Source organism: Phoenix dactylifera, unplaced genomic scaffold (assembly GCF_009389715.1).
Source record: "Phoenix dactylifera cultivar Barhee BC4 unplaced genomic scaffold, palm_55x_up_171113_PBpolish2nd_filt_p 000274F, whole genome shotgun sequence".
In the NCBI taxonomy this organism is placed as follows: Eukaryota; Viridiplantae; Streptophyta; class Magnoliopsida; order Arecales; family Arecaceae; genus Phoenix; species Phoenix dactylifera.
In genome coordinates, this window is record NW_024067759.1 from 152,513 (window position 1) to 166,496 (window position 13,984).

General features: G+C 39.1%; 1 protein-coding gene across 1 annotated transcript; it reads right to left on the reverse strand.

Moving 5' to 3' along the window:
- Window positions 1-202: 202 nt before the first annotated feature.
- On the reverse strand, window positions 203-7,961 carry LOC103705522 (copper-transporting ATPase HMA5). The gene is made up of 6 exons (XM_008789255.4): window positions 7,534-7,961; window positions 4,816-6,207; window positions 3,718-3,972; window positions 1,937-2,059; window positions 1,047-1,526; window positions 203-851 (listed from the first exon to the last, which is right to left on the reverse strand). The coding sequence occupies exons 1-6, from the start codon at window positions 7,870-7,872 to the stop codon at window positions 435-437; spliced, it is 3,006 nt and encodes a 1,001-aa protein (XP_008787477.2). The 5' UTR covers window positions 7,873-7,961; the 3' UTR covers window positions 203-434.
- Window positions 7,962-13,984: the final 6,023 nt, after the last annotated feature.

Consider the following 13,984-nt stretch of genomic DNA (forward strand, 5'->3'; position numbering starts at 1 on the left):
TAAGTCTATTTCATCATTTTGGTGGCATAGGCTTAAACTACGTGGAGATATCCTCCGTGGAGTTTGTTCAAGCTTATCCAAAAAAAAAAAAAAAAAAAAAGGTAAGGGTAAAGATAAGCGACCTGTACTTTAATATAAGCTAGTAAATTCTATGTAAATGAGATATTGATGAATTTTTATCAAAAGAATATGAAGCAATACATAACAAGGAAAGGATGTATAAATAATTGTATTAATGAAGCTGTAGATGAATGAATGAATGAATGAAGGTAACTTATTAACTAAAGAACTTGCACCATGCAAGCATTTATCCATTTAGACAAGCATTACAGCAGTCTGATTTTGCACAGTTTATTAAAGCAACCTCGTCAACCACTCCAGGGTTGCAAACATATGCACAAATTTATCCTAAGCCACACCCAACTTACCATCAATCATTCAACCAAGATTTCCCTGATTTGAAGAGTATCCAACTTCTTGGGCCTTCTGTAGTTCTTTAACAACAGAGAGCAACAAACAACGCTAACCGATGAAGCAGCCATTGCAGCACCAGCAATCCATGGTGGCAAGCGGAATCTAGAAGATGGGAAAAGAACCCCGGCAGCAATAGGTATGCCCATGATGTTGTAACCAAGAGCCCAGATGTAGTTCATGTGGATCCGTGAGAAAGTTTTCCTCGAGAGATCAATTGCAGTTATTACATCCTCCAAGTTGCTCTTCATAAGGACTATGTCAGCAGCTTCAATGGCAATATCCGTACCAGCACCTATGGCCATCCCGACATCAGCAGAAACAAGTGCCGGTGAGTCATTGATTCCATCACCAACCATGGCCACCGTCAAGCCAGACATCTACAATTAACATCAGCACGATATTAGTAGAATATTTGTACAATGATGACTTTGACACAACCAAGTCAGAGTTATCAGATTTCTAATAGTTGGATGTCTGTTTGTCTATCTGCACCTCTGTATATACATATATACATAGATGAATGCGAAAGCACTAGACAATGGTGATAAACATTGGATAGGTTATCTGGATACCTGTAGTTCCTTTATTTTCTGTGCTTTCTGCTCTGGTTTTGCTTCAGCAACAACAGTATCGATCCCAACTTCTTTGGCGATCGCATTTGCAGTACCCCAGTTATCCCCTGTTACCATAATGCTTTTCACTTCCATGGACTTAAGAAGAGATATCACATCTTGGGCATTGGGTTTCAATGGATCAGAAACTGTGATTATTCCAACAACTTCTCCATCCAACGAAACCATTATTCCTGTCTGTGCCATTTCCTCAGCTTCAGCAAGAATTTCACGGGCTGCAACAGGGACACGGATGCCTGAGTCCAACATCAAGCTCTTGTTGCCCACAATTATTTCTTTGTTTCCAACCGTTGCTTTGACACCACGGCCTGTTACAGATATAAAGTCTTCTGCTTCAGGCCACAAATGGTTTTCTTGTTCTTCTTTGAACTTTTTGGCATACTGAACTATGGCCTTTGCCAGAGGGTGCTCACTGTTGACCTATCCAAAATGCAGCATATTGCAAGGTATTACTGACAAAAGAAAGTAACCCCTGGATAGGAAAGTTTTGACTTGTAAATTATGTCTACTAAAAAGAAATAACTAATAATATTAGAATGTCAGGGGAAGAAGCTGGCATTATGAAGATAGAAATGTTGAACAAGCACCATCAGCTACCTGATAGCAATTACCAGTTCAGTACCTTAAAAACAGAGGCTTCTGTTTTAAAAGCATGCAGAATGCTGCAAGGCGATAATTCAGTCATGATAGATAACACTTCCGTTGGGCTTATTGACATTGTTCTTTATATGTTAAACAAAGCCGCATGCAAGGGATTGCATGATATTCCATGAAACTACATAATAAGCTTAAACCGTTATTTAAAAAGAATTGTGGAAAAGATAACCTACCTCAGCCGCTGCAACATATTCATAGAAGTCACGTAACAACATATGCTTCAGGAGCCTTGTGCTAACAACAACAGGCTTTCCAGTGGTAAGAGTGCCTGTCTTGTCGAAAACAACACAATCGACCTACAAAGAGTAATGTCCAGTCTCTGTTATATAATTGCTTAATATTCAAAACTTCAAAATACTTCAGCACCAAACATAAATATTTGCTCAATAATTTAAATTATCAGACAAGCAAGTAATGGCAGATTAGCTGCACCTTCCAAGATGATCTTAATAACTCATATCAAAATATTACATGGAATTAAATTCCTCAAACAACAGCTAGTTAAAGGTTTGCTGGCAGGTAATAACAATCTGATGTATACTAGAAAGTTTGCATGTGCCAGAACTTCTGAAGTGACCCTATCTTAGATTCGGGATAGAATATCGAAGAAGAAAGAACATGTTTTATATTCATCTGAAATTGGCATGACTGACCCACATACTCAAAACTATGCTAACCACAGGATAGTAATCCTTCTATGCTTCTATCAGATTTATACTTCTATTTTCACCTTGTTTGACATTAGACTGACATATTTATTTATGTAATGTTGCTTGACAATCTCAAGCTTATGCTGTACCCCAACAAAGAAGCTATACTCCATATATCTGGATTCATCTTGGTAAATCCTTCTTCGCTCTCTCTTCCTATCAAGGCTACATCATCTGCCAGCTCAATACATTTCATATCCTTCTGACAACTTCCTTTTTGGTCTTCTCAGGCCATTTATGCTCTATAATTTGTTACCTACTTTTCCTTTGAGCTACAAACTTGTTAGTCGTTTCTCCTAATTTTTCACTATTTATCCTTTAAAATCATCATAGATTCTTACATATTGGACCCAAAACCTACAATATAACTGAAGAGTGGAAATAAAAAAATGCTGTGTTCTATACTAAAAGTTCAGGGGGAGAACAGGTGTAGTGAAAATTTTCAAGATTCTGGTCCCATAAGAAGGGAGCTTTCTAGAATATGACAAAATATCCACACATCTTTCCTTAAGTTCGATAGGTTTGTTGATCAGTAGAATCTGACCCAGTTTCTCATCGAGTGAAGGGTACGAAATCAATCAGATTGATTTTTTTGTTTGGAAATTCAAACTTCTCATTCAGGCATATGTAGAGTTTCCACCTACAAAGTTAATGCAAAATCATATTTAAACTTGTAGAATGGATTAAAACATAACTAGAATACATCTGTTCTATCAAGCATATATGAGACTTAAGCAACAAAACTAGCTTTTTACAACAGAGTAAATAAAAGACTAAATATAACTTGCAGGATACCATTTTAATGAGCTCCAGTAAAGGGAAAATATTACAATATGTGGAGTAATAATATAATTAATCATGTGGTTGTCAATACTGTTGTAAATGCTGTCTGCTACAAGTTTAACCAATCACTGTGCATATAGAATTATAGAAACCATAACAGATGGATGCTATCCCCGATGAATAAAATGCCAGAAAAAATTTCACTCAAGTAATAAATCAGACAACCCAGCAAATGATCTGTGCAAACAATATTCTCACAACCTCTTCGTGTTGCAGAAATCAATGAGATATAAATTGAACTTGGGTTTTATAATGGTGTCAATCACAGCATAGTAAAATGCTAGACCAGTCACCAGGGAGCATGTGCAGTGATGATTTAGCAGAGAGTATTCAACTCCACAAGATTAACATCAACAGGCGCCTTTCAATATGGAAAAATCAGAAAGGTTATACATGCAGACCTTATGTGCACTCTCCAGTGCTTGCCCCCCTTTAATCAGCACACCTTGAGAAGCACCAACACCAGTTCCAACCATAACAGCTGTTGGAGTTGCCAGGCCAAGGGCACATGGACAGGCAATGACCATAACTGATATGCCGAATTGTAGAGCAAGTTCAAAGCTATCCATGGAGGACGGTATCCAGGACTTTGGGTAGCTACTGAACTTTCCTGCTAAAAACCATGCAAGCCAAGTAAAGAATGCAAGAATGATAACCTGCACAAGTAAAAGCATGTAAACATCTTTAATCCAAGATATCTTAGATATTTGTCCATGACTTGTTAAAAGTAGCTTTAGCTTATGAATGTACGTGAGTGTGTGTGTGTGCGCGCGCGCGCGCGCGTCATTTTATTTGCTTAAATCAGTGATAGCTCAGCGAGCCAGTGTGTCAATAACCAGTACATTTATGATAGACAATTGGTAGTTTTCATAAAAAATGTGATTATAGATATAGACAGACAGATGATAGATAGATATATAGAGAGAGAGTTTAGATAATGTTTTTTTTTTCTAAATTTTATGATTTTGAAGATAAGGTATTTAGTTATTTATAAAGAATGTCAATTTGGTAAAAGGTAATGCCTCAGGTGCCATTTGCCAATTTAGAATATATTAATTAGTGGAATCAAGATGGTATACAGAGGGGAAAAACAGCTTAGCATCTTGTCCTGAAGAGAGAAAACACAAAGCATAATAAACAGACATCACAAAAACTCAATAACAAGGATGTATCAACAATGAATCACAATCAAGAAGAAAGATGTCTGGTTGAATATAACTTCATAAACTTTTTGAGATCAGTATTAAAAAAGTTTTCACCTTCTAAATAATCAACCTCAAAAATTTGGAGGACCTTTGACCCCTTAGTAACAGTTGTTAAGTGACTAGGAAGATTCAAGTGTTCAGTGCAACACTAGGGAAAAAGCCACTAAACTACTTAATTTATTATTTTGTCATTCAGGAGTTGGGACAGTTCAGAGCAGTGGACCGCTCTATACCAGAATAGAAGGTTCCACTGATAAACAAAGAGGAAAGAAAAGGAATTGCAAATTTACTTACGAGAGGCACAAAATACTTGGAAATGCGATCAGCGAACTTCTGCACAGGGGCTTTGGCCATTTGTGCTGATTCAACAAGACGAACAATCTGTGATAGAGCATTCTCTGATCCAACATGAGTTGCCTGTACATGCAACACACCATTTTCATTCACAGTCCCACCAATCACAGTATCACCCTTCCTCTTTCCAACAGGTCGTGATTCCCCCGTTATCATGCTCTCATTGACATAGCTCTGACCCCATATAACAAAACCATCCGAAGCTACCTTCCCACCAGGTATTACTTTAATCACATCGTTCTTTTGTATTAGTCGACTATCAATCTCTTTTTCATTTATGACATTTCCTTCATTGTCATAAGTTAAAAGTGTTGCAGTTTCTGGTGCCAAATCCATGAGTTTGGCGATGGCCTCTGATGTTTTACCCTTGGCCAAGATCTCAAGATACTTTCCCAGAAGGATGAACGAGATAAGCATTGAACTTGTTTCAAAAAAATCAGTCCCCTTGAAATTTTGTGAAGTTGCTGCTCTGAGCACTGAGTAGATTGAATAAAAGTATGCAGCATTCGTGCCAAGGGCAACCAACACATCCATATTAGCAGATCCATGTCTCAACGCTTTGTAAGCACCGGTGTAAAACCTTCTGCCGATTATAAACTGGACCGGGGTAGATAAAATCCATCTCAGAAGCTCTCCAATGCTCAACATGTTTACAACTTTCTTATCTAGTCCATGCTTGATTCCTGGTATATACATAAACACCATAGAAGTGAGAAACACTGGGATTGCGAATACCAAACTCCAAAGAAAAGATCGATAGTACTGCTTTATCTCCTCATGCTTGTGAAGTTCCCTTCCCCCTCCTTCTGGGTATAGTGATGCCCTGAGACGCCCAGACCCCGTTGATTCAATAATTTCAATGAAGTTCCGAGGACCTGTCTGATCTGACTTGTAAGATACAGTAACTTTGTGAAGTGCAGGATCAATGTTTACATCTTCAACTCCAGGGAGTGCTTGTAGAGAATTTTTAACCATAGACATAGATCTTCCATCAAGTTCTCCATCAACTCTGAGCTCTACTCTATTCCTATCTTCCCCTGTGGTAATAAGTATAGATTCAAAACCGGTGTCTTTAACTACCTCCATTAGCTGGGTGGGGCTTACAAGCTTAGGATCATAGCAGATCTCTGCTTCTTCAGTTGCCAAGGCTACTAAAGCTTTCCGTACACCAGCAATAGCTTGCAAAGCAGATTCAATGGTACTTGAGCAAGATGTACAAGTCATTCCTTTTATGCGCAATCTACATATTAGAGTAGGCTTTTCTTTAACCTCCTCTTTGATTAGTGCAGCTTCAAATCCAGCATCATCAATAGTTTCTCTAATTGTATCCTCCTGGAAGATGCAAGCATTCATGTTATTTAGATTCCCATAGAATCCGGTTTTATGAATAAAGATAAAGCAAAAAAATGCGATGAACAAAGATGAAGTTCACTCTCCAAATTTAGAAGAATATATCTGACTTGTGATTAAGAAAATGTCCAGAATTTAGGTAGGCATGATACAACTGATTGATTTACATGATGCACAGCAGAAGAATCCAAAAAGTGAAACGACTCCAAGATGTCAAAAGATTATGTCCTGGCAGGAAATTTTGACATTGGTTTTATATATAAGAATTACACATACGATAAAATGTGGTTCTGGTATCACTATTTGACAATGATACATTTTAAACATACAAGGTCAGACATTAAACTCATATAGACACATCTCCACCAAATCAAAGCTCAATGTTAATTTTCCTGTTCCATGCATAGAGGTATTAATCTTCGCCCAAATAATTGCTTCTTAAATAAAACGAATCATAAGGATTTCACTTAACTAATAAAGTTTTACCAAGTCCATTTCTACGCTTCAAGCTTAAGTTGTAATGGATTCAGGCTACACTAAAGTCCAATTTATACTAGCCAAACGTTACCCTAACTAACCATGACATGTATGGCGGTTGTGGGACCATTGCATCTGTAACAATCTAGTATCTCACCCAAAAAAACAAGCCAAAAAATATTATTTGGATTTTTTGATCCTGTATAAGTACCCAAGATCTCCTCGGCGAATAACCGATGTGAGACTAAACATACGCTTGCCTGGGTACTCACATACTCCTCCCGTTTAAACTCTAACATTCTCGACAAGCTAAGAGTTCAAATTCATTCAAATTTAATCACAAATACTACGATCGGCCCGTGATCAACCTCCATAAATTCGTGCTGCAGTGTCTCCTAGTTCACATAGACTATGGGCCGAGTTCGTTTTGATATATTTGTAACAATCTAGTATCTCACCCAAAAAGCTAGCTAGGTTTCTTCATCTTGTATAAGTACCCAAAATTTCTAAGGGAAATAACCGATGTGGGACTAGGTTCACGCTCGCATAGGTTTTCACAAACAAAAGAAAAGGAGCAGTATTGATACATGTGATTCTGAACTAAGCATGATATTTTCAAAAGAAGGGGAAAAAAAGAACAGATTGATCTCTTCCAGAATCTGACCACAGCTCGAAAACCAAAGATAGATTAATATCCAAAAACCTTAACAATTCTGAAAAACCAAAGGTGTTACAAAATCTGACAATCAAGCCAATCCAAAATTCAGTATCAACATACACAAAAATAAAATCGGGAGGATATGCAACATAGAAAAAGAAGAGAGGACTCACAGAGACGAAGGCGGGATAGAAGATGACTTGGACCCTGGCGTTGAGAACGTCGACGGCCGCATCGTGGATACCCGGCAGCCGCTTGATCGCCTTCTCGACCGATCCGGCACAGGCCCCACAGGTCATACCGAGCACGGAGAATAGCGCCACCTTCTTCTCCTGCTCGTCCTCCTCCTCCTGCGGCGTCGCCCCGGAGTCGTCGCCGCCGCCATTCGCCGCGGCCGAGGCCTTTGCCCCCTTCGGGTATTTCGGCATCGACGGGTAGTGCGGCCGCGGCGAGAGGCTCCGGTACGAGCCGTCGGCGCGGAGGCACGACAAAAAGAAGATTCTACTCGCCATTCTCTCTCTCTCGCTCTCTCTCTCGCTCTCTCTCGCTCCCCTTCCCTTTGCTTGCCTCCAACGCACCGCCAGTATTTGAATCAAAATTTGGGCAACAGATCGGAGGTGGTTGGCGAGTTGCGAGTTTAGTGGCGGAAAGGAATCGCATTTAAGTATGAAAAAAGTAATCATGAACGTACACGTGGCAATGCACGAATTGTGATGCACTTTTGTGGTGGGTCAATGGAACATTGGGAGTGGGTATTCATTTGGTGGGCCTAGGCCTCCACTTGCAAGGGAGTGGTGTCAATTCGTCGAATGGGAGGACATGCTTGGGCTGGATGGGCCGTATAATTAGTGTTTCTCTATTTGGGTGGTTATGAGTGGTCATCGGAGGATATAATTATTATTGTAAATTATAGCTGTTCATGTTTGGCTATCCATATTAAGCAGAACCCAGATCAAATTATGTATGTTCATCTTTGTTGGAGCACTGTGCGGATTAATTATTTCTTCCAAACACAAATATAAGGTGGTCAATTTCCCATTAACATTTTGTTATATATTTTATTATGAGCAAGAAACAAGCTGTTCAGCCTGATACGAAGTTTAAAAATGAATCGGTATTCACACTTAAAATTTGCTCAAAAAATGTAGTCGCACTTGCAACCTGCCGATGGATTCTTTCAGGCAAACAATTGCTCGATAGCCATAGAGAGGCTAAGTACAGCTTCTCACATTCATAAAAAACTAACTTGCTTTCACGCTAATATATAGTATTTTTTTCGGGAGAGGAAATGGAGAGCTACCGCAAGCAACAAATGGCAAGCTGAGATGACATGGACCTTATCAAGCTAGCTCGAAAAATTATACCCTACATTAAATGCAGTCCGATTTTTCATCCTATGGTGCACTGCCATAGGATGAATGTAATGTAGGGTGTTAGCACAATTTCTCAAATCACTCTATCTCAATTTTTTTTTTATTAGCGTGATTCTATATTAATCTATATTATTTTTTTATTAGAATAATTTTGTTAGAGTGATTTTATGTTAGTGTGATTCTATATCAACCTATATTAGTATGATTCTTGAGGCATACCGAATATAATAGAATAAAAAAATAAAATTATTTTTTAATTTTTTAATTTTTTACTTTTTCTATAAATATTTTAACACAGGGTATAGTTTGTCCTCATTGGTACGATGAAAGATGAGCTTTGCTTGGTTTTTATGGAAACAGGCGGGAAGTTGAGGACGTAGTGTTTTCAGGCTCTTAAAATTAAAAAAGAAAAGCATGAGCATGGAGGGAGTTCACCGCACGTACACGACAGGCAGGCCTTTCCCTAAGAAACGGATCATAAAAGAGTAGACGTCACGGATGCAACTCGGGGCCCTTCACAGCCGCACGATCTTCATCAACAGGCCCACATGATGTCACTCTAAGCAGACCCGGCTCCCTAACTTTGGCGTCCGTTGGACGGCTGTTATCACATCATCCTCCCAGGATTGTTAGTTTATTAAGTGATCAGGTGTGTCAACGGTATTTGGTTGCAAACCTTATCTAAGTAAAAAAAAAAAAGGGTAGCTGAGTCCTGCTCCTCCAGCTCTGGAGACGTGGACGTGAAGGGTTATTCAAAGGGCCTCTACAATAATACAAATAAGGATACACAAGGCTGACGCTTATGACTAGTCTTACAACATAACATATCCAATAAAAACCTTAGCAACTTGATAGAATCATCACCATGCTTCATGTTTTACCATCAGGATTCTCTACAGTGCACACAGGATGCACCACAGTGCAATGCAACTTTTGATGGCCATTATCAAAAGATGAAGAGCTATCAAAAATAGCCTATAAGTGCATATCATGTCATAGTGCATTATTGAATAATCGTTTATCTTTTAACAGCGACCAACCACCACCAGTCAATTCCAGGCCAGCCCTATAGGAGTATGGGGTTCGAGACAAAGAAAGTGATGAAAGTACAAAAGTGCGATCTACATACCACTTAGATTAGTATTATTGCTAATAGATAACGATAAAATTGCTGATTTAATATTATATTTTTGTTGGCACATATTATCGTAAATTAGAGTTTAAATGCGCATTAGGTACAGATTGGGATGATGCATGACCCCAAGCCTGATGATGTTAGAGCATAATTGAACCTGGTCAAGCACATTTGCACACATGTCTACACGCCATAGCTTTTAGAGCGCATTGAAAATCAAAATAAAGAAAGATCACATGCAGCTGGAGAAGTATTCCGAGTATTGGCTGCCTATTCCATGCTTCATCTTCAGCCGTCCGAGCCCCCAGATCAGCCATTCCAACATCCAGCCTCATCCTCTTCCGCATGTGATCCAACCATCCGCAGTCAACTTCTTAATTCCAAATCAGCGACTTCCCAAATTCAGCGTTCCCTTTCCATCTTCACTGTCCCAGGATCCATGATCAGATCTCCTAGGCTCTGCATCCCAGCCATCCACGATCCTCCCGCAATGCATGCCAAAGGTCCCGTGTCCGTCCTCTTCTTCCGCCCGTCTCACGCGCGTCCAGTTTTCGAGTCTGCGTCCTTTCGTGATCAGCCTTCCGCGATGCATCCCAAGCGTCCATGCTCCAGCACCTTCCAAGATCAGTTTCCTCCCGCGATGCATCAGTCGTCCGTCTCTGCTTCAGTCCGCTTCTTTCGCGCATCTCCGCATCAACCTTCTTCTTCACCCGTTCCAGCACTCTTCGCGATCCAGCCATCAGCCGTCCGAGCTTTCCATATCCCGCAGCCAGCTAGGATGCGCTTCACAAATGCGTTCCCAGCCTCCCGCGCACGATCCCAAGCGTCCGTTCTTCCGTGTTCCGAGTCCCATCTCATCTGGTGTGTCCGTTCTCCCTCCTCTCCACGTGCGATCAGGGGATCCATCGCTGGCTGAAGGGCTCTGAGATCTATATAAAGGGATCTCTCTCGGCTGGGAAGGGCATCTCTCATTCTAAAAAAAACAGAGGACGCTCTGCTTCCGAAAAAAAAAAGAAAAAAAAAAAGAGAGAGAGAGAGAGGCTAATGTTTGTAATGAGAGGCTGATTTCTTAAGTGAAGGGTGATGGAGGAACCTTTGATGTATTGCTTTCTTTGAAGTAAACTCTGAACCTTTGTTCTTATTGATTTATGTTTTTGATGTATTATGGTTTCTTGCATAATTATTTTGTAGATAGTTTTTTAATGGTTTATGTTTATTGATACATGGATTGCTTTAGTATTTAATTTGTCGTAGACGTAATAGGCACGATGAATGCTAAAAAGTTGAGTTCATGTGTTCATGAAATATATTCCATGATTAGATCTATTCTACTTTTATATCTTTAATCAAGAACCGAGAGTTTATTCCTTGGATGCAATATAGTCATGGAGGATTCTGGATCCCTAACCATCTCTATTTCATTGAATTTTGTTTATTTACCTATTATTCTCCGCTTTTAATTTCTGGAAACCATCTGAAATTACATCTAAAATTACGCTAATAATTCATAGATCGCTCCCTGAGGAATCGACTTCGAACTTTCGAGTTTTACTACTTGTACGATTCTCCTGCATGTGGGAGAGCTACTTTGCAAATGCAACAGAAAGATCAATCATCGAGAGCTACACATAGAGGATGCATTAGCGGGAGCCATTTACCAATCCATGTTCTTCGCATGACATCACTCTTGTCAACCTAGCATTTTAGATCGATGGATGTGATGACATGAGGTGAATACAATCAACGGATTGCATATCCTGGCATGCATCATGTAGTGTAGGATAACATTGTCTCTCTTTTCAGAGTTGCGAACAAAGCAATGCTGAAGTGAGGTTTGGTTGTTCAGATTTGACCTGTCCTCGGATTGGACTCGAGCGCCTCCGTAAGTGTTGAAACTTAACTCATGAGCCACTTGAATGCACTATTCTTCAAATAGGTGAAATATTTTCCTGTACGGAATCAACAAGGCAGGGATTGCAGCCTGAGAATGCGACTTGAGCTCAAATCCTTTCTTGAACACAATAGATTTAATAAGCTGAAAACCAAGCTGTGAATCAATTGTTCGGAAACAGCTTGGATCGTTTGCCGCTCTAGCTTTATTCTGTTTATAACCTCTGGATTTCAGAACAGCACACAACTATACATGATTAAAAGTATAAAATTTAAAATTTAAATGTTTAAAAATTTTAACAAGTAAAAATAACAATAAATGCAGGATGTCACAGATCATCTAAATGTCATGACTTAGAAGTCACAATAATCAGGTGATCAGAACCAATAAACTCATGAACTTGTTTCAATTGATACAGAAATGTGGTAGAAGTTACGAAGGAAAAAAAAAAGAAACATAGGATTGTAAACATTAAGGAAATGCTCGACAGCACTGTCTCTTAAGCAATCTGTTCAGATTTTTATATAACTAAAATGAAGTTACAAACAGCTGTCCTTTCCCTCGCCTGCTCTGATCCCAACAAGAAAGTTATCACCCTATCTAAGGTATGTTAGCTAAGACTCCACTGCAAGCAGGGACATCATCTCCTGATCGAGCTTGTGCAGATAGTTGTTCGCAAGTGAAAGAGGACTTCAAAGAGGCGTGCCAATAGTTGGCTTGGAAGAGCTGTGCTTTGTTATTCCTCAAGTTATGGAATGCCGAATTATTCAGGTTCGATATTCCCCCATTTTCTTTAGATTCAGTGGTCATAATGATGCAATGCAGCAGGGAATTGGACAAGGGGAGATTGTTAAATTAATATTATGGGTATCCATCTTCTTGTTGTCAAATCCGTATGAAAAGAGGAGATACCAGTAGGGAGATACTCATGCACATTATTTGATTCATCTGAATGGAAATAAATACACACACCATTTTAAGTGTGACAGAGAAGGAGATGGGATACTAAACTAAAACATTGAAAGAGAGAGAACCATTGACAAGGGATGCAAAATTATAATTGGGGTGTTTGTCTTTCTGCTATTGTTTTATGTTAAATTTGTAAAGCCGAGATGTCTTTTTGATATTGATACATGGAACTAACGAATTGAGTAGTCTGAAAAACGGTGACGTTCGAGGAGTATTTTAATGCCCAGGTAAACTTGAAGAACAATAAAGAGAACCTAAAAGGTTTGATGGCAACCTTAAGCAGCAAACTGGATTAAAATAAATATTAAGGATTACTCTTTGAAGTGAAGGTATGTTGAAGCAAGACTAAGATCATGAGATGTTGGGAGTGCTTGCTACAGATAAAGCACGGTTTGTTTATACCGATTACCTAGTAGTGGCTGAAGCATGAAGGTACATGAGGCGTTATTTATAACCTAAAATCTAAATGCAAGGAAGGTAATTGTTGAAAATGGCTGCCTTACCTTGTTGGCAATCTTTAAGTGAAGTAAGCCAATCGTTAGAAGATCTTTACTATTGTTCAGAGAGATCAGGGCTGTACCTTTGGCACCGAACATGCATTCACCTTCCTTCGCACAAATTGATTATTGGATCACCCACCGCATGGATCTCAAGCATTTCGAACTCTTTCATTCATCCATCTGCACAGATCTCAAAGTGACTGGAGAATGATTTGATGGTGGATTCGTGCGAAGGAAGATGTATCATTCTTTCATGCGTAAGATACAATCCTGATCATATTTTACCACAAACTATACAATGACCGTTGGATGGAGAAAAAAAAATAAAGGTGATAGGCCACCTAAGAGTTGATAAATGTACCTTGAGAACCGGTAAAATCTCAATTTGGAATGTGTTTGCTTCTTATCATATAAAAATATAATTCTAGCTTCTTAGCCAACCTTTATCAGTAAAAAAACATTACAATAACTCATTGTTGTTAATATTTGCTTAAAAAAATACATGATAAAGATGGATTTAACGTTCTAGGATGGGTTTGATACTCATAGGAGAATCCCTTTTTTTCCATCTACAATTTCTTGGCACGTACTTGGCTGGTTATATTGATAATTTATCCAAGTTGTTTACCAAAATTCAAGTGTGTCCAAGGGTAATGTAGCAATAATCTTCTCAATAGGAGAGAGGGTTGGAGGGAGAATATAAATAATATTTCCAAAATTGTTTCATATGGGAGGGCTGCAGAGCCAGGACCAATC

Excerpts from the sequence above, each read along its gene's own strand:
- LOC103705522 (XM_008789255.4), bottom strand. The coding sequence starts at position 7,872 with ATGGCGAGTAGAATCTTCTTTTTGTCGTGCCTCCGCGCCGACGGCTCG. Across the intron at positions 3,973-4,815 it reads CCAAGTATTTTGTGCCTCTC|GTTATCATTCTTGCATTCTT; the intron begins GTAAGTAAATTT and ends TTACTTGTGCAG. Across the intron at positions 852-1,046 it reads AGAAAATAAAGGAACTACAG|ATGTCTGGCTTGACGGTGGC; the intron begins GTATCCAGATAA and ends TGTTAATTGTAG.